General features: G+C 41.3%; 1 protein-coding gene across 1 annotated transcript; it reads right to left on the bottom strand.

The window, feature by feature from the left end:
* Window positions 1-3087: 3087 nt before the first annotated feature.
* On the bottom strand, window positions 3088-6249 carry LOC128740216 (uncharacterized). Its single transcript, XM_053835748.1, has one exon. It carries the CDS (start codon window positions 6247-6249, stop codon window positions 3088-3090), a length of 3162 nt encoding a protein of 1053 aa, XP_053691723.1.
* Window positions 6250-25059: the final 18810 nt, after the last annotated feature.

The raw sequence follows: 25059 nt of genomic DNA, 5'->3' as shown, positions 1-25059 counted from the left end.
GTTTCCTGACTTTCCAGTTTTCTCTGTTTACTCTGTTGCCTGACTTTCCAGTTTTCTCAGTTAACTCTGTTTCCTGACTTTCCAGTTTTCTCAGTTGACTCTGTTGCCTGACTTTCCAGTTTTCTCAGTTAACTCTGTTGCCTGACTTTCCAGTTTTCTCAGTTAACTCTGTTGCCTGACATTCCGGTTTTCTCAGTTAACTCTGTTGCCTGACTGTCCAGTTTTCTCAGTTTACTCTGTTTCCTGACTTTCCAGTTTTCTCAGTTAACTCTGTTTCCTGACTTTCCAGTTTTCTCAGTTGACTCTGTTTCCTGACTTTTCAGTTTTCTCAGCTATCTCTGTTGCTTGACTTTCCAGTTCTCTCAGTTAACTCTGTTGCCTGACATTCCGGTTTTCTCAGTTAACTCTGTTTTCTGACTTTCCAGTTTTCTCAGTTAACTCTGTTGCCTGACTTTCCAGTTTTCTCAGTTAACTCTGTTTCCTGACTTTCCGTTTTTCTCAGTTTACTCTGTTTTCTGACTTTTCAGTTTTCTCAGTTAACTCTGTTGCCTGGCATTCCGGTTTTCTCAGTTAACTCTGTTGCCTGACATTCCGGTTTTCTCAGTTAACTCTGTTTCCTGACTTTCCAGTTTTCTCAGTTAACTCTGTTGCCTGACATTCCAGTTTTCTCAGTTGACTCTGTTGCCTGACTTTCCAGTTTTCTCAGTTTACTCTGTTTCCTGACTTTCCAGTTTTCTCAGTTAGCTCTGTTTCCTGACTGTCCAGTTTTCTCAGTTTACTCTGTTTCCTGACTTTCCAGTTTTCTCAGTTAACTCTGTTTCCTGACTTTCCAGTTTTCTCAGTTGACTCTGTTTCCTGACTTTTCAGTTTTCTCAGTTGACTCTGTTGCCTGACTTTCCAGTTTTCTCAGTTTACACTGTTTCCTGACTTTCCAGTTTTCTCAGTTAACTCTGTTTCCTGACTTTCCAGTTTTCTCAGTTGACTCTGTTGCCTGACTTTCCAGTTTTCTCAGTTAACTCTGTTGCCTGACATTCCAGTTTTCTCAGTTAACTTTGTTTCCTGACTGTCCAGTTTTCTCAGTTAACTCTATTGCCTGACTTTCCAGTTTTCTCAGTTAACTCTGTTGCCTGACATTCCGGTTTTCTCAGTTAACTCTGTTTCCTGACTGTCCAGTTTTCTCAGTTAACTCTGTTTCCTGACTGTCCAGTTTTCTCAGTTAACTCTGTTTCCTGACTTTTCAGTTTTCCCAGTTAACTCTGTTTCCTGACTGTCCAGTTTTCTCAGTTAACTTTGTTTCCTGACTGTCCAGTTTTCTCAGTTAACTCTATTGCCTGACTTTCCAGTTTTCTCAGTTAACTCTGTTGCCTGACATTCCGGTTTTCTCAGTTAACTCTGTTGCCTGACTTTCCAGTTTTCTCAGTTAAATCTGTTGCCTGACATTCCAGTTTTCTCAGTTAACTCTGTTGCCTGACTTTCCTGTTTTCCCAGTTAACTCTGTTTCCTGACTGTCCAGTTTTCTCAGTTTACTCTGTTTCCTGACTGTCCAGTTTTCTCAGTTAACTCTGTTGCCTGACTTTCCAGTTTTCTCAGTTAACTCTGTTGCCTGACATTCCAGCTTTCTCAGTTAACTCTGTTTCCTGACTTTCCAGTTTTCCCAGTTAACTCTGTTTTCTGATTTTCCAGTTTTCCCAGTTAACTCTGTTTCCTGACTTTCCAGTTTTCTCAGTTAGTTCTGTTGCCTGACTTTCCAGTTTTCTCAGTTAACTCTGTTGCCTGACTTTCCAGTTTTCTCTGTTTACTCTGTTGCCTGACTTTCCAGTTTTCTCAGTTAACTCTGTTGCCTGACTGTCCAGTTTTCTCAGTTAACTCTGTTGCCTGACATTCCAGTTTTCTCAGTTAACTCTGTTGCCTGTCTTTTCGGTTTTCTCAGTTTACTCTGTTTCCAGACTTTCCAGTTTTCTCAGTTTACTTTGTTGCCTAACTTTCCGGTTTTCTCAGTTTACTCTTTTCCTGATTTTCCAGTTTTCTCAATTAACTCTGTTTTCTGACTTTCCAGTTCCCAAGCAACACAGCTTGTTATAGAACAGTATAACATTACATATATCAGAACTTCTCTCTTACCAGAAAAGCGCAAAAAATTGAAGTCTACTGAAACAACAATCGGAAAGAAGTTTGTATCAGGTTATTTCATACCAATTTAAAACGTTATTATAGCGTAGGCTACAACTTGTTCTTCCAGTAGTTTAAATTTAGTAATAGTGACATAATAAACACTTCGTGTTGACATGTTGATAAAAACAAACATTATTCTTTTGATATGAGCTGTCAAATAAATTCATGTCATCACAAAACATCTTGTTGCGAATGCAACAGACAGACGATTTTCCGGTTCTTTAACAACGTAACTCTTTTTATTTACTACAGCTATAGACGCTGTTAAAAAATCCCTATGGTGTATAATATAACAATAATTAGCTTTCCATGTAATTATACAATATTCTTTCATGTTTACTATTGGTTTTGATTTCATAATAATCTAATTTTTAAATCACTTACGTTTAGTGTCTTTTTCCAATTTGTTATTTGTAATTAGTTTAGCTCAATTCCGCTTAATTATTTTTAAAGATCCTGACCGTTCTCTTTCCGTACTGTAGGCTTAGTATCTGTTTAGATGATAATTAGGATATAAATTTTTACCAAACCTCGCATGCATTTTAGCAATGCAATCACCTTTGAGAAACAACGATGTACGAAACAACGTATCGTTTGTAGCACAGAACGGTTTTAGAAAACTATCTTAAAATCAACTAATTAATAGTTTTAAGCAAAATTTTAATTTTAGTAGTTTTAAGGCAAAAAATCGGTACTTTTACTAGTTTTAGGGTTCACTTTTTTTTCTCGCTATCGAAACGCTCTTTTCTTTATTTACTTCTCGCCTGTCATTTTCTCTGCTTCAGTTCGATCCCACTGGTTCGCTGACGTTATGGAAGAATTACGGCTTCAACGTAATGTTGACGAAGGTGCGTCGCAACGAAAGATTGTGACACTCCCCCCGGTACTTCTAGGTCTAGGGTCCGACGATGTACATCAATTCGCACCGACGTCTAACACTGCTAGCTTCACCGCTGGCCTTTCGAATACTCCATGTTCAGTCTGCACAACTGCGCGTCGCACCTGTCCATCTTTGGAGCGGACTGCACGAACCACACGACCCTTCGGCCAACAGTTCCTTGGCAGAGTGTTGTCTACAATAACGACAATGTCTCCTACAGTGATCGGTTTGGTTCGGTTGAACCACTTTGTCCTCCGTGTGAGTGTGGGCAGGAACTCAGCTATCCACCGACGCCAAAATCGGTTGGCATATACCTGGGACATCTTCCAGGTGTGTTTCAAGGCGTAGCTGCTGTCGTCGTATGCGATCGGGGGCTTAGAACCGTCTGACGACCCTATCAGGAGATCATTCGGTGTGAGCGCTTGAGAAAACTCATTGTTTAGTGGTAATTCTGTCAGAGGTCGGGAGTTAATGATAAGCTCGATTTCAGTGAGTGTGTTCTTCAGTATTTCGTCAGTGGGTGTTCGAGTGACTTGCAGGTGCTTCAGGACTTTCTTCACAGATTGAACGAGGCGTTCCCAGACTCCGCCGAAATGAGGTGATGCGGGTGGATTGAACGACCATTTCGTATCAGCGGTGACGAAATATTCCATCAATTTGTCCTGGTTTACTTGCTGTAAGGCTTCCTTCAGTTCACGGCTGGCTCCGATAAAGTTGGTGCCGCGATCGCTAACTATCTGCACCGGCATACCTCTCCTGGCGATGAAGTTTCGGATGGCAAGGATGCACGAGTCGGTGGTAAGACTGTGTGCGACTTCAAGATGAACCGCTCGTACAGTTAAACAAGTCACTAATACGCCCCATCGTTTTTCGGTCCTCCTACCAACGGCCACGTGCATTGGCCCGAAATAGTCGATACCGACGTACGAGAAGGGACGACAGAATGCTTGTAAACGCTCGGACGGTAGACCTGACATCTCTGGGGCTTCCGGCTTCGCTCGTTGAATCTTGCAGAGTTGGCATCGTTCTCGAACGCGCTTGTAGGCCGATTTCAGTCCTGGAACGTAAAATCTGCGTCGGACCTCGTTAAGCGTGGTCTGGTGATTCAAGTGGCAGAACTTCTGGTGAATATTGGCGATAATAAGGTCTGTGACCGGATGCCGCTTAGGCAGCAGGATTGGATGTTTTGTACACTCGTCCACATACGCGCATTCGTCTATGCGACCTTTCATTCGCAATAATCCATCTCCACCGATGAATGGACTAAGTTTGTACAGCGAACTACTCTTCGGCAAAACGTTCTTCCACGGCAATGGCTTCGGCTTCTGCAGTAGGGTTTTCTCTTTAGCAAACTCTGTCTCTTGAACCGACTTGAAGATAGCTAACTGCGCCTTCTCAAGTTCTTCTTGCGTTAGAGGTCCAGTGACGATGGGTTCCTTTGACAACTTCCGCTGTAGATTCGACGGAAATCGTTGAACGAAGGCTACATGTCGTTGTAGTCGCTTCCACTTCGAGAAATCTTCCCAGCGGAATAGAGCGCGTTCCACAGAATGGTGCAGTACATTCAGTGCTGACCGCTTCTCCTCTGCGGTGTGCTCAATTTTGAACTCGGCGGCAGGCCATCTTTTTGTTGGTCCCCACAGGAACTCAGGGCCACGGAACCAGCGGCTGGTAGGAGTGAGATCCGGCAGCGTCTGCCATTTCGTTGCATCGTCAGCGACGTTTAGCTTTGTCGGGACCCAGTTCCATTCGGAAGGCTCCGTCAATTCCAACATTTCACTGATCCGCACCGCAACGAACTGGTTAAATTTCCGATGGTCGGAATTCAGCCAACAGAGGACATTTCGTGAATCCGTCCAGAAATATTTTTGCACAAACTTCAGTTTATGTGTCTGTATAATGTCGCTCGCTAGGCGAGCTCCAATGACTGCTGCTTGCAGTTCTAGTCTAGGAATCGACACGAATCGCAACGGAGCTACCCTCGTTTTCGCACGGATGAGCGCACATTCTACTTCACCGTCTTCTTCGAACCGCAGATATGCAACTGCAGCAAAACCATTCTCCGACGCATCTACGAATACATGCAGCTGGACCACATTCTGCTCACGTAAGCTCGTCGTCGTCCGATAACATCTTGGCACGCTGACCGATTCCACTTGCGGAAGAACGCGTAACCACGTCTGCCACTTCTTAAACTGCTCGTTCTGGATAGGATCGTCCCAACTTACACCACTGCGCCAGATTTCCTGTTGTAGTATCTTCAGGAACATTAGGAAGTGCGCCAGTAGTCCCAACGGATCGTAGACTGTCATCAGCGTGCTTAGAATCTGCCTTTTCGTTGGAACGATGTTACCTTGCAGTAGTTCGGCGTTGATTCTCGGAGATACCTTGAAGGTAAACGTATCGGTCGCAGTACACCACCACAAGCCGAGAACTTTCTCCGTCGCCATCTCACTTGACAGATTCAAGCTCTTTTCGCCGGCAGTTGCTTCCAATTCCCGCAGCACTCGTTTCGAGTTCGACAGCCAGTTCCGTATTTCGAAACCCGCCTCCGCGTGGACATACCGGACATCTTTCGCCAGCTGTAGCGCCTCTTCTTCTGTCTCTACACTGGAAAGCATGTCGTCGACGTAATGCTCGTTCACTATCGCTTCGACTGCCCTCGGGAACTGTTCCTGGAACCGCTGCGCATTGTAGTTTTTTACATATTGCGCACAGCTTGGTGAACACGTCGCTCCGAAGGTCATTACTTTCGTAACGTAGACATCTGGACTGCGGTTTTGCTCTCCGTTCCGCCATAGAAATCTCAAACACTGTTGATCGAACCGGTTCATCAAGATCTGAAGAAACATTTCTCGAATATCACCTGAAATGGCAATGCGGAACTCCCGGAAGCGCTGTAGTACAGATACTAATGAGGTGACTTGATCCGGTCCCGTTAGCAGGAATGAATTTAGTGAAACTCCCGAGACTTTAGCGGCTGCGTCCCAAACTAAGCGCATCTTTTTTGGCTTGTTGGGATTGACTACCGGAAAGATTGGAAGATACCAAACTCGATCGAATTTCTCGGTCAATTGGTTTGCCGTCAGCTTCTCTACGTATCCGGATCGTTCGTAATCGCGGATCTTCTCCTTCACCGATTCAGCCAGTTCAGGGTCTCGCTGCATACGCTTCTCCAAGCAGACCAGTCGTCTCATCGCCATCGATTTGCTGTCTGGTAGACGAACATCGTCACACCGCCAAAGCAACCCGGTTTCCACTCTCTTCCCTTTTATACGCGTTAAAGATTTCAGCAGCTGTTCTGCTCGCTCATCATCTTTTGAAAGAAGCGGTTTAGCTGAACGCACTATTCCAAGGCTATCTAATGAGAAATAGGCCTTTATTGTGTTATGCAGCTCTGTGTCGCTTCGCTCACAACACGGGCAAGCATGAAGGCTGTGATGGCCTGTAAAGTTTGTCATTGACGGAACAGGTGCCGAACAAGGCCCGAAGATTGTCCATCCTAGACGGGTTCTTGTAGCTATTGGCTCATGTTTTGCGCCTTCTCTGCTATCCAAAGCATGTCCCAGATGACAGTTATCTATCCCTATGAGGAGTCTAGGCCGAACATTGTGGTACGAATCACCCGGCAGCTCTCTTAGATGGTTATATTTAAGTGTTAATTCATCCATCTTGAGAGTCTGTCGAGGTAAAGCGAGGCTTTCAACCGTATGCACCTTTGGGATCCAATACGTTTTCGCGTCATTTATTCCTGAGATCTCCAGCGCTAGTTTCACGGATTCTGCTTCTTGCCGTTGATGATCGGCTGTCCACCCTAAGCACAGTGGATAAGATTCTCCATTGAGACCTAACTCTTTCAGAAGGCCATGTTCCATCAGGGTAACTGAAGAACCATCATCCAAAAAGGCGTATGTACGAACAGAGCTCCCGCGTCCGTGAATCAGTACTGGAATGTATCTAAACAACACTCTACCTACGTTGCTTACGTGAGCGTTGCAGCTTCCATAACCGGTCTCAACGTCCGCCTGTGACGTTGAAGGCTGAGGATTTAGATATCGCGGGTATCTAGAATCGTCGTGTAACAATTTATGGTGCATGTAAGAGCAACCATTCTTTCCACAAGCTTCCCTCACCGTACACGCTCCAAAATGTTTTGAGAGACATTTGCGACACAGCTTATTATTTTTTACAGCTGTCCAGCGAGCCCCGATGTCCATATCTCCAAATCTAGCACAAGAACTAGGATTGCGACATTCTTCGCTGCATATTAAACACCTTTTCCGCGATGTTGCTCCAGAAGGCACTGGCGAGCAAGAGGCTGGACTTGATTCACGGTGTAAGTACACTTCCTCCTTCCTGCTTCTCCTGTCAGATTTACCAGTATAATCGCCGAACGACGAAGGAACCGTCACCACGCATGCTGCTTCAACTAGTGTTTCAAGCCAGCTACTAAAGTCCGAAAGAGTAACCGCGTTTAGTGTTTGCCGATGTCTTGCCCAGTCAAGCTTGATAGTCGGCGGCAATCTTTCCACAAGCTCTTGGAGAAGCGCAACGTTGCACAGATGTTCGTTTAATCCACAAGCTACAATCGTTGCACACATATTCTGCACTGCAACTCCGAAATCGATCAAGGTCCCAAGTTTCTCCGTCTTTGGCGCTGACATTTCTCGTATCTTAGAGACCAGTGAATGGACGATCACTTCTGGTCGTCCAAATAACGTACGTAGCGTTTTAATAACACCTTCGAGGCCAGTTGGGTATAGTAATCTACTTCGCACCGCTTCAAGAGCCTTTCCTTTTAAGCTGCGCTGAAGTCGAAGTAAATTCTCTTCATCACTGAAGCCACACATCCTGGTGGAATTCTCATAAGTAGCAATAAATAGCGGCCACTCCTCTGGGTTACCGGAGAAAGCGGGAAGTTCTTTTGCTACTGCTTGCCGCGCAGCGAGTTGGCTTTTGCTAAGCTCGTGAAGAGAGGTCGCAGACTGTTCATACGACTGTTGATTACCGGAAGAACGGTTCGCACGGAGATTTAAACCATCACTCATTGGAGCAGATCTGCTCATGCCGATTTCCATAGCCTGCAATCGCTCCTCAAGCCGCCTCGTTTCAAACTCCTGCTTTTTCGCCATATCTTGCAACTGCTTTTCCATCCGCGTTATTGCCGAACATACATCATCTGCAACACGAGATTCAGTTCCTAACGATGTTGAGTTAGCATTAGGAAGTACGATGGCAGGAACACTCAGCTCCTCCCGTATCTGCTGCTCTTTTCTCTCCAAATTCAGTAGATACTGGCGCTGTAAATCGCTTATTGCCTTTTCCATTTCAAGATCCTTCTTACGCAGTAACTCTTCATACGTATGCTGTTGCTGATCAAACCTAGCTTGCATTTGATCCATCATTCTTTGAAACCGTTGGACTTGATCGATTTGATGTTCTTGATCTGCAGTCGACTTTTTCCCTGCTCCACCCTGTACCGATGCCTCACGGGATGATGTGCCCTGAGCTGCACGCTTCGTTTCACACGACGAGCAACTCCAGTCTACATCTTCAATTCCTTCGTCGACACCTACGCACTTAAAGTGAAACCACCGACCGCAATCATCACAACTCACCATTAAGCTATTATCCGGATCATCACATATTCCACAACTCACACCCTGCCTTTTCGCGCGACTATTTTTTGGCATACTGAAGCTTCCCCGATCGCAAAGTAAACGGATTTTTTAAAATGTTGCGAATGCAACAGACAGACGATTTTCCGGTTCTTTAACAACGTAACTCTTTTTATTTACTACAGCTATAGACGCTGTTAAAAAATCCCTATGGTGTATAATATAACAATAATTAGCTTTCCATGTAATTATACAATATTCTTTCATGTTTACTATTGGTTTTGATTTCATAATAATCTAATTTTTAAATCACTTACGTTTAGTGTCTTTTTCCAATTTGTTATTTGTAATTAGTTTAGCTCAATTCCGCTTAATTATTTTTAAAGATCCTGACCGTTCTCTTTCCGTACTGTAGGCTTAGTATCTGTTTAGATGATAATTAGGATATAAATTTTTACCAAACCTCGCATGCATTTTAGCAATGCAATCACCTTTGAGAAACAACGATGTACGAAACAACGTATCGTTTGTAGCACAGAACGGTTTTAGAAAACTATCTTAAAATCAACTAATTAATAGTTTTAAGCAAAATTTTAATTTTAGTAGTTTTAAGGCAAAAAATCGGTACTTTTACTAGTTTTAGGGTTCACTTTTTTTTCTCGCTATCGAAACGCTCTTTTCTTTATTTACTTCTCGCCTGTCATTTTCTCTGCTTCAGTTCGATCCCACTGGTTCGCTGACGTTATGGAAGAATTACGGCTTCAACGTAATGTTGACGAAGGTGCGTCGCAACGAAAGATTGTGACACATCTCAAAACCTTAATAATAACGCCATATGTTTTCAAAGTACGTTTATAATACTCTTGAACAACTACTTTCCATGAATATTATTTTCTAACATGTTTTGTGTGTTACTTGGGTTTTCTCAGTTAACTCTGTTTTCTGACTTTTCAGTTTTCTCAGTTAACTCTATTGCCTGACATTCCGGTTTTCTCAGTAAACTCTGTTTTCTGACTTTCCAGTTTTCTCAGTTAACTCCGTTGCCTGACTTTTCAGTTTTCTCAGTTAACTCTGTTGCCTGACAGTCCGGTTTTCTCAGTTAACTCTGTTTTCTGACTTTCCAGTTTTCTCAGTTAATTCTGTTTCCTGACTTTCCAATTTTCTCAGTTAACTCTGTTGCCTGACTTTCCAGTTTTCTCCGTTTACTCTGTTTCCTGACTTTTCAGTTTTCTCAGCTATCTCTGTTGCTTGACTTTCCAGTTCTCTCAGTTAACTCTGTTGCCTGACATTCCAGTTTTCTCAGTTAACTCTGTTTTCTGACTTTCCAGTTTTCTCAGTTAACTCTGTTGCCTGACTTTCCAGTTTTCTCAGTTAACTCTGTTGCCTGACATTCCGGTTTTCTCAGTTAACTCTGTTGCCTGACTTCCCAGTTTTCTCAGTTAACTCTGTTTCCTGACTGTCCAGTTTTCTCAGTTAACTCTGTTGCCTGACTTTCCAGTTTTCTCAGTTAATTCTGTTTCCTGACTTTCCAATTTTCTCAGTTAACTCTGTTGCCTGACTTTCCAGTTTTCTCCGTTTACTCTGTTTCCTGACTTTTCAGTTTTCTCAGCTATCTCTGTTGCTTGACTTTCCAGTTCTCTCAGTTAACTCTGTTGCCTGACATTCCGGTTTTCTCAGTTAACTCTGTTTTCTGACTTTCCAGTTTTCTCAATTAACTCTGTTTTCTGACTTTCCAGTTTTCTCAGTTATCTCTGTTGCCTGACATTCCGGTTTTCTCAGTTAACTCTGTTGCCTGACTTTCCTGTTTTCTCAGTTAACTCTGTTGCCTGACTTCCCAGTTTTCTCCGTTAACTCTGTTTCCTGACTGTCCAGTTTTCTCAGTTAACTCTGTTGCCTGACTTTCCAGTTTTCTCAGTTAACTCTGTTGCCTGACATTCCGGTTTTCTCAGTTAACTCTGTTGCCTGACTTTCCTGTTTTCTCAGTTAACTCTGTTGCCTGACTTCCCAGTTTTCTCAGTTAACTCTGTTTCCTGACATTCCGGTTTTCTCAGTTTACTCTGTTTTCTGACTTTCCAGTTTTCTCAGTTTACTCTGTTGCCCAATTTTCCGGTTTTCTCAGTTAACTCTTTTCCTGATTTCCCAGTTTTTTCAGTTACCTCTGTTTCCTGACTTTTCAGATTTCTCAGATAACTCTGTTGCCTGACTTTTCGGTTTTCTCAGTTTACTTTGTTTCCTGACTTTCCAGTTTTCTCAGTTTACTCTGTTTCCTGACTATCCAGTTTTCTCAGTTAACTCTGTTGCCTGACTTCCCAGTTTTCTCAGTTAACTCTGTTGCCTGACATTCCAGTTTTCTCAGTTAACTCTGTTTCCTGACTTTCCGGTTTTCTCAGTTTACTCTGTTTTCTGACTTTTCAGTTTTCTCTGTTTACTCTGTTGCCTAATTTTCCGGTTTTCTCAGTTAACTCTTTTCCTGATTTTCCAGTTTTCTCAGTTACCTCTGTTTCCTGACTTTTCAGATTTCTCTGTTTACTCTGTTGCCTGACATTCCAGTTTTCTCAGTTAGCTCTGTTTTCTGACTTTCGGGTTTTCTCAGTTTACTCTGTTTTCTGACTTTTCAGTTTTCTCAGTTAACTCTGTTGCCTGGCATTCCGGTTTTCTCAGCTAACTCTGTTTCCTGACATTCCAGTTTTCTCAGTTAACTCTGTTTCCTGACATTCCGGTTTTCTCAGTTTACTCTGTTTTCTGACTTTCCAGTTTTCTCAGTTTACTCTGTTGCCTAATTTTCCGGTTTTCTCAGTTAACTCTTTTCCTGATTTTCCAGTTTTCTCAGTTACCTCTGTTTCCTGACTTTTCAGATTTCTCTGTTTACTCTGTTGCCTGACATTCCAGTTTTCTCAGTTAGCTCTGTTTCCTGACTTTCCGGTTTTCTCAGTTTACTCTGTTTTCTGACTTTTCAGTTTTCTCAGTTAACTCTGTTGCCTGGCATTCCGGTTTTCTCAGTTAACTCTGTTGCCTGACATTCCAGTTTTCTCAGTTAACTCTGTTTCCTGACTTTCCAGTTTTCTCAGTTGACTCTGTTTTCTGATTTTCCAGTTTTCCCAGTTAACTCTGTTTCCTGAATTTCCAGTTTTCTCAGTTAGTTCTGTTGCCTGACTTTCCAGTTTTCTCAGTTAACTCTGTTGCCTGACTTTCCAGTTTTCTCTGTTTACTCTGTTGCCTGACTTTTCGGTTTTCTAAGTTTACTCTTTTTCCTGACTTTCCAGTTTTCACAGTTTACTCTGTTTCCTGACTTTCCAGTTTACTCAATTAACTCTGTTTTCTGACTTTCCAGTTTTCTCAGTTTACTCTGTTGCCTAATTTTCCGGTTTTCTCAGTTAACTCTTTTCCTGATTTTCCAGTTTTCTCAGTTACCTCTGTTTCCTGACTTTTCATATTTCTCTGTTTACTCTGTTGCCTGACATTCCAGCTTTCTCAGTTAACTCTGTTTCCTGACTTTCCAGTTTTCCCAGTTAACTCTGTTTCCTGACTTTCCAGTTTTCTCAGTTAACTCTGTTTTCTGACTTTCCAGTTTTCTCAGTTAACTCTGTTTCCTGACTTTCCAGTTTTCTCAGTTTACTCTGTTTTCTGACTTTTCAGTTTTCTCAGTTAACTCTGTCGCCTGGCATTCCGGTTTTCTCAGTTAACTCTGTTGCCTGACATTCCAGTTTTCTCAGTTATTTCTGTTTCCTGACTTTCCAGTTTTCTCAGTTGACTCTGTTGCCTGACATTCCAGCTATCTCAGTTGACTCTGTTGCCTGACTTTCCAATTTTCTCAGTTTACTCTTTTTCCAGACTTTCCAGTTTTCTCAGTTTACTCTGTTGCCTGACATTCCAGTTTTCTCAGTTAACTCTGTTTCCTGACTTTCCAGTTTTCTCAGTTAACTCTGTTGCCTGACATTCCGGTTTTCTCAGTTAACTCTGTTGCCTGACTTTCCAGTTTTCTCTGTTTACTCTGTTGCCTGACATTCCAGTTTTCTCAGTTACCTCTGTTTCCTGACTTTTCAGATTTCTCAGATAACTCTGTTGCCTGACTTTTCGGTTTTCTCAGTTTACTCTGTTTCCTGACTTTCCAGTTTTCTCAGTTTACTCTGTTTCCTGACTTTTCAGTTTTCTCAGCTATCTCTGTGTCTTGACTTTCCAGTTCTCTCAGTTAACTCTGTTGCCTGACATTCCGGTTTTCTCAGTTAACTCTGTTTTCTAACTTTCCAGTTTTCTCAGTTAACTCTGTTACCTGACTTTCCAGTTTTCTCAGTTAACTCTGTTTTCTCAGTTAACTCTGTTTTCTCAGTTAACTCTGTTTTCTGACTTTCCAGTTTTCTCAGTTTACTTTGTTTCCTGACTGTCCAGTTTTCTCAGTTAACTCTGTTGCCTGACTTTCCAGTTTTCTCAGTTAACTCTGTTTCCTGACTTTCCGGTTTTCTCAGTTTACTCTGTTTTCTGACTTTTCAGTTTTCTCAGTTAACTCTGTTGCCTGGCATTCCGGTTTTCTCAGTTTACTCTGGTGCCTGACATTCCAGTTTTCTCAGTTAACTCTGTTTCCTGACTTTCCAGTTTTCCCAGTTAACTCTGTTGCCTGACTTTCCAGTTTTCTCAGTTTACTCTGTTTCCTGACTTTCCAGTTTTCTCAGTTAACTCTGTTTCCTGACTTTCCAGTTTTCTCAGTTGACTCTGTTTCCTGACTTTTCAGTTTTCTCAGCTATCTCTGTTGCTTGACTTTCCAGTTCTCTCAGTTAACTCTGTTGCCTGACATTCCGGTTTTCTCAGTTAACTCTGTTTTCTGACTTTCCAGTTTTCTCAGTTAACTCTGTTGCCTGACTTTCCAGTTTTCTCAGTTAACTCTGTTTCCTGACTTTCCAGTTTTCTCAGTTAACTCTGTTTCCTGACTTTCCAGTTTTCTCAGTTGACTCTGTTGCCTGACTTTCCAGTTTTCTCAGTTAACTCTGTTGCCTGACTTTCCAGTTTTCTCAGTTAACTCTGTTGCCTGACATTCCGGTTTTCTCAGTTAACTCTGTTGCCTGACTTTCCAGTTTTCTCAGTTAACTCTGTTGCCTGACATTCCAGTTTTCTCAGTTAACTCTGTTTCCTGACTTTCCAGTTTTCCCAGTTAACTATGTTTCCTGACTGTCCAGTTTTCTCAGTTAACTCTGTTTCCTGACTGTCCAGTTTTCTCAGTTAACTCTATTGCCTGACTTTCCAGTTTTCTCAGTTAACTCTGTTGCCTGACATTCCGGTTTTCTCAGTTAACTCTGTTGCCTGACTTTCCAGTTTTCTCTGTTTACTCTGTTGCCTGACATTCCAGTTTTCTCAGTTAACTCTGTTTTCTGACTTTCCAGTTTTCTCAGTTACTCTGTTTCCTGACTGTCCAGTTTTCTCAGTTAACTCTGTTGCCTGACTTTCCAGTTTTCTCAGTTAACTCTGTTTCCTGACTTTCCGGTTTTCTCAGTTTACTCTGTTTTCTGACTTTTCAGTTTTCTCAGTTAACTCTGTTGCCTGGCATTCCGGTTTTCTCAGTTAACTCTGTTGCCTGACATTCCAGTTTTCTCAGTTAACTCTGTTTCCTGACTTTCCAGTTTTCTCAGTTAACTCTGTTGCCTGACATTCCAGTTTTCCCAGTTAACTCTGTTGCCTGACTTTCCAGTTTTCTCAGTTTACTCTGTTTCCTGACTTTCCAGTTTTCTCAGTTGACTCTGTTGCCTGACTTTCCAGTTTTCTCAGTTAACTCTGTTGCCTGACTTTCCAGTTTTCTCAGTTAACTCTGTTGCCTGACATTCCGGTTTTCTCAGTTAACTCTGTTGCCTGACTGTCCAGTTTTCTCAGTTTACTCTGTTTCCTGACTTTCCAGTTTTCTCAGTTAACTCTGTTTCCTGACTTTCCAGTTTTCTCAGTTGACTCTGTTTCCTGACTTTTCAGTTTTCTCAGCTATCTCTGTTGCTTGACTTTCCAGTTCTCTCAGTTAACTCTGTTGCCTGACATTCCGGTTTTCTCAGTTAACTCTGTTTTCTGACTTTCCAGTTTTCTCAGTTAACTCTGTTGCCTGACTTTCCAGTTTTCTCAGTTTACTCTGTTTCCTGACTTTCCAGTTTTCTCAGTTGACTCTGTTGCCTGACTTTCCAGTTTTCTCAGTTAACTCTGTTGCCTGACTTTCCAGTTTTCTCAGTTAACTCTGTTGCCTGACATTCCGGTTTTCTCAGTTAACTCTGTTGCCTGACTGTCCAGTTTTCTCAGTTTACTCTGTTTCCTGACTTTCCAGTTTTCTCAGTTAACTCTGTTTCCTGACTTTCCAGTTTTCTCAGTTGACTCTGTTTCCTGACTTTTCAGTTTTCTCAGCTATCTCTGTTGCTTGACTTTCCAGTTCTCTCAGTTAACTCTGTTGCCTGACATTCCGGTTTTCTCAGTTAACTCTGTTTTCTGACTTTCCAGTTTTCCCAGTTAACTCTGTTGCCTGACTTTCCAGTTTTCTCAGTTAACTCTGTTTCCTGACTTTCCAGTTTTCTCAGTTGACTCTGTTGCCTGACTTTCCAGTTTTCTCAGTTAACTCTGTTGCCTGACTTTCCAGTTTTCTCAGTTAACTCTGTTGCCTGACATTCCGGTTTTCTCAGTTAACTCTGTTGCCTGACTGTCCAGTTTTCTCAGTTTACTCTGTTTCCTGACTTTCCAGTTTTCTCAGTTAACTCTGTTTCCTGACTTTCCAGTTTTCTCAGTTGACTCTGTTTCCTGACTTTTCAGTTTTCTCAGCTATCTCTGTTGCTTGACTTTCCAGTTCTCTCAGTTAACTCTGTTGCCTGACATTCCGGTTTTCTCAGTTAACTCTGTTTTCTGACTTTCCAGTTTTCTCAGTTAACTCTGTTGCCTGACTTTCCAGTTTTCTCAGTTAACTCTGTTTCCTGACTTTCCGTTTTTCTCAGTTTACTCTGTTTTCTGACTTTTCAGTTTTCTCAGTTAACTCTGTTGCCTGGCATTCCGGTTTTCTCAGTTAACTCTGTTGCCTGACATTCCAGTTTTCTCAGTTAACTCTGTTTCCTGACTTTCCAGTTTTCTCAGTTAACTCTGTTGCCTGACATTCCAGTTTTCTCAGTTAACTCTTTTCCTGATATTCCAGTTTTCTCAGTTTACTCTGTTTCCTGACTTTCCAGTTTTCTCAGTTAGCTCTGTTTCCTGACTGTCCAGTTTTCTCAGTTTACTCTGTTTCCTGACTTTCCAGTTTTCTCAGTTAACTCTGTTTCCTGACTTTCCAGTTTTCTCAGTTGACTCTGTTTCCTGACTTTTCAGTTTTCTCAGTTGACTCTGTTGCCTGACTTTCCAGTTTTCTCAGTTTACACTGTTTCCTGACTTTCCAGTTTTCTCAGTTAACTCTGTTTCCTGACTTTCCAGTTTTCTCAGTTGACTCTGTTGCCTGACTTTCCAGTTTTCTCAGTTAACTCTGTTGCCTGACTTTCCAGTTTTCTCAGTTAACTCTGTTGCCTGACATTCCGGTTTTCTCAGTTAACTCTGTTGCCTGACTTTCCAGTTTTCTCTGTTTACTCTGTTGCCTGACTTTCCAGTTTTCCCAGTTAACTCTGTTTCCTGACTGTCCAGTTTTCTCAGTTAACTCTGTTTCCTGACTGTCCAGTTTTCTCAGTTAACTCTGTTGCCTGACTTTCCAGTTTTCTCAGTTAACTCTGTTGCCTGACATTCCAGTTTTCTCAGTTAACTCTGTTTCCTGACTTTTCAGTTTTCCCAGTTAACTCTGTTTCCTGACTGTCCAGTTTTCTCAGTTAACTTTGTTTCCTGACTGTCCAGTTTTCTCAGTTAACTCTATTGCCTGACTTTCCAGTTTTCTCAGTTAACTCTGTTGCCTGACATTCCGGTTTTCTCAGTTAACTCTGTTGCCTGACTTTCCAGTTTTCTCAGTTAAATCTGTTGCCTGACATTCCAGTTTTCTCAGTTAACTCTGTTGCCTGACTTTCCTGTTTTCCCAGTTAACTCTGTTTCCTGACTGTCCAGTTTTCTCAGTTTACTCTGTTTCCTGACTGTCCAGTTTTCTCAGTTAACTCTGTTGCCTGACTTTCCAGTTTTCTCAGTTAACTCTGTTGCCTGACATTCCAGCTTTCTCAGTTAACTCTGTTTCCTGACTTTCCAGTTTTCCCAGTTAACTCTGTTTTCTGATTTTCCAGTTTTCCCAGTTAACTCTGTTTCCTGACTTTCCAGTTTTCTCAGTTAGTTCTGTTGCCTGACTTTCCAGTTTTCTCAGTTAACTCTGTTGCCTGACTTTCCAGTTTTCTCTGTTTACTCTGTTGCCTGACTTTCCAGTTTTCTCAGTTAACTCTGTTGCCTGACTGTCCAGTTTTCTCAGTTAACTCTGTTGCCTGACATTCCAGTTTTCTCAGTTAACTCTGTTGCCTGTCTTTTCGGTTTTCTCAGTTTACTCTGTTTCCAGACTTTCCAGTTTTCTCAGTTTACTTTGTTGCCTAACTTTCCGGTTTTCTCAGTTTACTCTTTTCCTGATTTTCCAGTTTTCTCAATTAACTCTGTTTTCTGACTTTCCAGTTCCCAAGCAATACAGCTTGTTATAGAACAGTATAACATTACATATATCAGAACTTCTCTCTTACCAGAAAAGCGCAAGAAATTGAAGTCTACTGAAACAACAATCGGAAAGAAGTTTGTATCAGGTTATTTCATACCAATTTAAAACGTTATTATAGCGTAGGCTACAACTTGTTCTTCCAGTAGTTTAAATTTAGTAATAGTGACATAATAAACACTTCGTGTTGACATGTTGATAAAAACAAACATTATTCTTTTGATATGAGCTGTCAAATAAATTCATGTCATCACAAAACATCTCAAAACCTTAATAATAACGCCATATGTTTTCAAAGTACGTTTATAATACTCTTGAACAACTACTTTCCATGAATATTATTTTCTAACATGTTTTGTGTGTTACTTGGGTTTTCTCAGTTAATTCTGTTTTCTGACTTTTCAGTTTTCTCAGTTAACTCTATTGCCTGACATTCCGGTTTTCTCAGTAAACTCTGTTTTCTGACTTTCCAGTTTTCTCAGTTAACTCCGTTGCCTGACTTTTCAGTTTTCTCAGTTAACTCTGTTGCCTGACAGTCCGGTTTTCTCAGTTAACTCTGTTTTCTGACTTTCCAGTTTTCTCAGTTAATTCTGTTTCCTGACTTTCCAATTTTCTCAGTTAACTCTGTTGCCTGACTTTCCAGTTTTCTCCGTTTACTCTGTTTCCTGACTTTTCAGTTTTCTCAGCTATCTCTGTTGCTTGACTTTCCAGTTCTCTCAGTTAACTCTGTTGCCTGACATTCCAGTTTTCTCAGTTAACTCTGTTTTCTGACTTTCCAGTTTTCTCAGTTAACTCTGTTGCCTGACTTTCCAGTTTTCTCAGTTAACTCTGTTGCCTGACATTCCGGTTTTCTCAGTTAACTCTGTTGCCTGACTTCCCAGTTTTCTCAGTTAACTCTGTTTCCTGACTGTCCAGTTTTCTCAGTTAACTCTGTTGCCTGACTTTCCAGTTTTCTCAGTTAATTCTGTTTCCTGACTTTCCAATTTTCTCAGTTAACTCTGTTGCCTGACTTTCCAGTTTTCTCCGTTTACTCTGTTTCCTGACTTTTCAGTTTTCTCAGCTATCTCTGTTGCTTGACTTTCCAGTTCTCTCAGTTAACTCTGTTGCCTGACATTCCGGTTTTCTCAGTTAACTCTGTTTTCTGACTTTCCAGTTTTCTCAATTAACTCTGTTTCCTGACTTTCCAGTTTTCTCAGTTATCTCTGTTGCCTGACATTCCGGTTTTCTCAGTTAACTCTGTTGCCTGACTTTCCTGTTTTCTCAGTTAACTCTGTTGCCTGACTTCCCAGTTTTCTCCGTTAACTCTGTTTCCTGACTGTCCAGTTTTCTCAGTTAACTCTGTTGCCTGACTTTCCAGTTTTCTCAGTTAACTCTGTTGCCTGACATTCCGGTTTTCTCAGTTAACTCTGTTGCCTGACTTTCCTGTTTTCTCAGTTAACTCTGTTGCCTGACTTCCCAGTTTTCTCAGTTAACTCTGTTTCCTGACATTCCGGTTTTCTCAGTTTACTCTGTTTTCTGACTTTCCAGTTTTCTCAGTTTACTCTGTTGCCCAATTTTCCGGTTTTCTCAGTTAACTCTTTTCCTGATTTCCCAGTTTTTTCAGTTACCTCTGTTTCCTGACTTTTCAGATTTCTCAGATAACTCTGTTGCCTGACATTCCGGTTTTCTCAGTTAACTCTGTTGCCTGACTTTCCTGTTTTCTCAGTTAACTCTGTTGCCTGACTTCCCAGTTTTCTCAGTTAACTCTGTTGCCTGACATTCCAGTTTTCTCAGTTAACTCTGTTTCCTGACTTTCCGGTTTTCTCAGTTTACTCTGTTTTCTGACTTTTCAGTTTTCTCAGTTTACTCTGTTGCCTAATTTTCCGGTTTTCTCAGTTAACTCTTTTCCTGATTTTCCAGTTTTCTCAGTTACCTCTGTTTCCTGACTTTTCAGATTTCTCTGTTTACTCTGTTGCCTGACATTCCAGTTTTCTCAGTTAGCTCTGTTTTCTGACTTTCCGGTTTTCTCAGTTTACTCTGTTTTCTGACTTTTCAGTTTTCTCAGTTAACTGTGTTGCCTGGCATTCCGGTTTTCTCAGTTAACTCTGTTTCCTGACATTCCAGTTTTCTCAGTTAACTCTGTTTCCTGACATTCCGGTTTTCTCAGTTTACTCTGTTTTCTGACTTTCCAGTTTTCTCTGTTTACTCTGTTGCCTGACATTCCAGTTTTCTCAGTTACCTCTGTTTCCTGACTTTACAGATTTCTCAGATAACTCTGTTGCCTGACTTTTCGGTTTTCTCAGTTTAGTCTGTTTCCTGACTTTCCAGTTTTCTCAGTTTACTCTGTTTCCTGACTTTTCAGTTTTCTCAGCTATCTCTGTGTCTTGACTTTCCAGTTCTCTCAGTTAACTCTGTTGCCTGACATTCCGGTTTTCTCAGTTAACTCTGTTTTCTAACTTTCCAGTTTTCTCAGTTAACTCTGTTACCTGACTTTCCAGTTTTCTCAGTTAACTCTGTTTTCTCAGTTAACTCTGTTTTCTCAGTTAACTCTGTTTTCTGACTTTCCAGTTTTCTCAGTTTACTTTGTTTCCTGACTGTCCAGTTTTCTCAGTTAACTCTGTTGCCTGACTTTCCAGTTTTCTCAGTTAACTCTGTTTCCTGACTTTCCGGTTTTCTCAGTTTACTCTGTTTTCTGACTTTTCAGTTTTCTCAGTTAACTCTGTTGCCTGGCATTCCGGTTTTCTCAGTTTACTCTGGTGCCTGACATTCCAGTTTTCTCAGTTAACTCTGTTTCCTGACTTTCCAGTTTTCCCAGTTAACTCTGTTGCCTGACTTTCCAGTTTTCTCAGTTTACTCTGTTTCCTGACTTTCCAGTTTTCTCAGTTAACTCTGTTTCCTGACTTTCCAGTTTTCTCAGTTGACTCTGTTTCCTGACTTTTCAGTTTTCTCAGCTATCTCTGTTGCTTGACTTTCCAGTTCTCTCAGTTAACTCTGTTGCCTGACATTCCGGTTTTCTCAGTTAACTCTGTTTTCTGACTTTCCAGTTTTCTCAGTTAACTCTGTTGCCTGACTTTCCAGTTTTCTCAGTTAACTCTGTTTCCTGACTTTCCAGTTTTCTCAGTTGACTCTGTTGCCTGACTTTCCAGTTTTCTCAGTTAACTCTGTTGCCTGACTTTCCAGTTTTCTCAGTTAACTCTGTTGCCTGACATTCCGGTTTTCTCAGTTAACTCTGTTGCCTGACTTTCCAGTTTTCTCAGTTAACTCTGTTGCCTGACATTCCAGTTTTCTCAGTTAACTCTGTTTCCTGACTTTCCAGTTTTCCCAGTTAACTCTGTTTCCTGACTGTCCAGTTTTCTCAGTTAACTCTGTTTCCTGACTGTCCAGTTTTCTCAGTTAACTCTATTGCCTGACTTTCCAGTTTTCTCAGTTAACTCTGTTGCCTGACATTCCGGTTTTCTCAGTTAACTCTGTTGCCTGACTTTCCAGTTTTCTCAGTTAAATCTGTTGCCTGACATTCCAGTTTTCTCAGTTAACTCTGTTGCCTGACTTTCCTGTTTTCCCAGTTAACTCTGTTTCCTGACTGTCCAGTTTTCTCAGTTTACTCTGTTTCCTGACTGTCCAGTTTTCTCAGTTAACTCTGTTGCCTGACTTTCCAGTTTTCTCAGTTAACTCTGTTGCCTGACATTCCAGCTTTCTCAGTTAACTCTGTTTCCTGACTTTCCAGTTTTCCCAGTTAACTCTGTTTTCTGATTTTCCAGTTTTCCCAGTTAACTCTGTTTCCTGACTTTCCAGTTTTCTCAGTTAGTTCTGTTGCCTGACTTTCCAGTTTTCTCAGTTAACTCTGTTGCCTGACTTTCCAGTTTTCTCAGTTAACTCTGTTGCCTGACATTCCAGTTTTCTCAGTTAACTCTGTTTCCTGACTTTCCAGTTTTTCCAGTTAACTCTGTTTTCTGATTTTCCAGTTTTCCCAGTTAACTCTGTTTCCTGACTTTCCAGTTTTCTCAGTTAGTTCTGTTGCCTGACTTTCCAGTTTTCTCAGTTAACTCTATTGCCTGACTTTCCAGTTTTCTCTGTTTACTCTGTTGCCTGACTTTTCGGTTTTCTAAGTTTACTCTTTTTCCTGACTTTCCAGTTTTCACAGTTTACTCTGTTTCTTGACTTTCCAGTTTTCTCAGTTAACTCTGTTTTCTGACTTTTCAGTTTTCTCAGTTAACTCTGTTGCCTGACTTTCCAGTTTTCTCAGTTAACTCTGTTGCCTGACTTTCCAGTATTCTCTGTTTACTCTGTTGCCTGGCATTTCAGTTTTCTCAGTTAACTCTGTTTCCTGACTGTCCAGTTTTCTAAGTTTACTCTGTTTCCTGACTTTCCAGTTTTCTCAGTTAACTCTGTTTCCTGACTTTCCAGTTTTCTCCGTTAACTCTGTTGCCTGACTTTCCAGTTTTCTCAGTTAACTCTGTTGCCTGACATTCCAGTTTTCTCAGTTAACTCTGTTGCCTGACATTCCGGTTTTCTCAGTTAACTCTGTTTCCTGACTGTCCAGTTTTCTCAGTTAACTCTGTTGCCTGACTTTCCAGTTTTCTCAGTTAACTCTGTTGCCTGACATTCCAGTTTTCTCAGTTAACTCTTTTGCCTGACCTTCCGGTTTTCTCAGTTAACTCTGTTTTCTGACTTTCCAGTTTTCTCAGTTTACTCTGTTTCCTGACTTCCCAGTTTTCTCAGTTAACTCTGTTTTCTGACTTTCCAGTTTTCTCCGTTAACTCTGTTTCCTGACTGTCCAGTTTTCTCAGCTAACTCTGTTTTCTGAATTTCCAGTTTTCTCCGTTTACTCTGTTTCCTGACTTTTCAGTTTTCTCAGCTATCTCTGTTGCTTGACTTTCCAGTTCTCTCAGTTAAATCTGTTTCCTGACTGTCCAGTTTTCTAAGTTTACTCTGTTTCCTGACTTTCCAGTTTTCTCAGTTAACTCTGTTTCCTGACTTTCCAGTTTTCTCCGTTAACTCTGTTGCCTGACTTTCCAGTTTTCTCAGTTAACTCTGTTGCCTGACATTCCGGTTTTCTCAGTTAACTCTGTTGCCTGACATTCCGGTTTTCTCAGTAAACTCTGTTTCCTGACTGTCCAGTTTTCTCAGTTAACTCTGTTGCCTGACTTTCCAGTTTTCTCAGTTAACTCTGTTGCCTGACTTTCCGGTTTTCTCAGTTAACTCTTTTGCCTGACCTTCCGGTTTTCTCAGTTAACTCTGTTTTCTGACTTTCCAGTTTTCTCAGTTTGCTCTGTTTCCTGAGTTTCCAGTTTTCTCAGTTAACTCTGTTGCCTGACTGTCCAGTTTTCTCAGTTAACTCTGTTGCCTGACATTCCAGCTTTCTCAGTTAACTCTGTTTCCTGACTTTCCAGTTTTCCCAGTTAACTCTGTTTTCTGATTTTCCAGTTTTCCCAGTTAACTCTGTTTCCTGACTTTCCAGTTTTCTCAGTTAGTTCTGTTGCCTGACTTTCCAGTTTTCTCAGTTAACTCTGTTGCCTGACTTTCCAGTTTTCTCAGTTAACTCTGTTGCCTGACATTCCAGTTTTCTCAGTTAACTCTGTTTCCTGACTTTCCAGTTTTTCCAGTTAACTCTGTTTTCTGATTTTCCAGTTTTCCCAGTTAACTCTGTTTCCTGACTTTCCAGTTTTCTCAGTTAGTTCTGTTGCCTGACTTTCCAGTTTTCTCAGTTAACTCTATTGCCTGACTTTCCAGTTTTCTCTGTTTACTCTGTTGCCTGACTTTTCGGTTTTCTAAGTTTACTCTTTTTCCTGACTTTCCAGTTTTCACAGTTTACTCTGTTTCCTGACTTTCCAGTTTTCTCAGTTAACTCTGTTTTCTGACTTTTCAGTTTTCTCAGTTAACTCTGTTGCCTGACTTTCCAGTTTTCTCAGTTAACTCTGTTGCCTGACTTTCCAGTATTCTCTGTTTACTCTGTTGCCTGGCATTTCAGTTTTCTCAGTTAACTCTGTTTCCTGACTGTCCAGTTTTCTAAGTTTACTCTGTTTCCTGACTTTCCAGTTTTCTCAGTTAACTCTGTTTCCTGACTTTCCAGTTTTCTCCGTTAACTCTGTTGCCTGACTTTCCAGTTTTCTCAGTTAACTCTGTTGCCTGACATTCCAGTTTTCTCAGTTAACTCTGTTGCCTGACATTCCGGTTTTCTCAGTTAACTCTGTTTCCTGACTGTCCAGTTTTCTCAGTTAACTCTGTTGCCTGACTTTCCAGTTTTCTCAGTTAACTCTGTTGCCTGACATTCCGGTTTTCTCAGTTAACTCTTTTGCCTGACCTTCCGGTTTTCTCAGTTAACTCTGTTTTCTGACTTTCCAGTTTTCTCAGTTTACTCTGTTTCCTGACTTCCCAGTTTTCTCAGTTAACTCTGTTTTCTGACTTTCCAGTTTTCTCCGTTAACTCTGTTTCCTGACTGTCCAGTTTTCTCAGCTAACTCTGTTTTCTGAATTTCCAGTTTTCTCCGTTTACTCTGTTTCCTGACTTTTCAGTTTTCTCAGCTATCTCTGTTGCTTGACTTTCCAGTTCTCTCAGTTAAATCTGTTTCCTGACTGTCCAGTTTTCTAAGTTTACTCTGTTTCCTGACTTTCCAGTTTTCTCAGTTAACTCTGTTTCCTGACTTTCCAGTTTTCTCCGTTAACTCTGTTGCCTGACTTTCCAGTTTTCTCAGTTAACTCTGTTGCCTGACATTCCGGTTTTCTCAGTTAACTCTGTTGCCTGACATTCCGGTTTTCTCAGTAAACTCTGTTTCCTGACTGTCCAGTTTTCTCAGTTAACTCTGTTGCCTGACTTTCCAGTTTTCTCAGTTAACTCTGTTGCCTGACTTTCCGGTTTTCTCAGTTAACTCTTTTGCCTGACCTTCCGGTTTTCTCAGTTAACTCTGTTTTCTGACTTTCCAGTTTTCTCAGTTTGCTCTGTTTCCTGAGTTTCCAGTTTTCTCAGTTTCCTCTGTTTCCTGAGTTTCCAGTTTTCTCTGTTTACTCTGTTGCCTGACTTTCCGGTTTTCTCAGTTTACTCTGTTTTCTGACTTTCCAGTTTTCTCTGTTTACTCTGTTGCCTGACTTTCCAGTTTTCTCAGTTAACTCTGTTGCCTGACTTTCCGGTTTTCTCAGTTAACTCTTTTGCCTGACCTACCGGTTTTCTCAGTTAACTCTGTTTTCCGACTTTCCAGTTTTCTCAGTTTCCTCTGTTTCCTGAGTTTCCAGTTTTCTCAGTTAACTCTGTTGCCTGACTTTCCGGTTTTCTCAGTTTACTCTGTTTTCTGACTTTCCAGTTTTCTCTGTTTACTCTGTTGCCTGACTTTCCAGTTTTCTCAGTTAACTCTGTTGCCTGACTTTCCAGTTTTCTCAGTTAACTCTGTTGCCTGACATTCCAGTTTTCTCAGTTAACTCTGTTGCCTGTCTTTTCGGTTTTCTCAGTTTACTCTGTTTCCAGACTTTCCAGTTTTCTCAGTTTACTTTGTTGCCTAACTTTCCGGTTTTCTCAGTTTACTTTTTTCCTGATTTTCCAGTTTTCTCAATTAACTCTGTTTTCTGAGTTTCCAGTTTTCTCAGTAAACTCTGTTTTCTGACTTTCCAGTTTTCTCAGTTAACTCCGTTGCCTGACTTTTCAGTTTTCTCAGTTAACTCTGTTGCCTGACAGTCCGGTTTTCTCAGTTAACTCTGTTGTCTGACTTTCCAGTTTTCTCAGTTAATTCTGTTTCCTGACTTTCCAATTTTCTCAGTTAACTCTGTTGCCTGACTTTCCAGTTTTCTCAGTTAACTCTGTTGCCTGACATTCCGGTTTTC

Source organism: Sabethes cyaneus, chromosome 3 (genome assembly GCF_943734655.1).
Source record: "Sabethes cyaneus chromosome 3, idSabCyanKW18_F2, whole genome shotgun sequence".
Taxonomy (NCBI): domain Eukaryota; kingdom Metazoa; phylum Arthropoda; class Insecta; order Diptera; family Culicidae; genus Sabethes; species Sabethes cyaneus.
Note: the sequence above shows the minus strand (reverse complement) of the source record. Positions and strands in the feature narration are given on the sequence as shown.

What these genes read in the sequence shown, in the direction of transcription:
- LOC128740216 (XM_053835748.1), bottom strand. Translation starts at nt 6,249, where the DNA reads ATGAGACGACTGGTCTGCTTGGAGAAGCGTATGCAGCGAGACCCTGAA.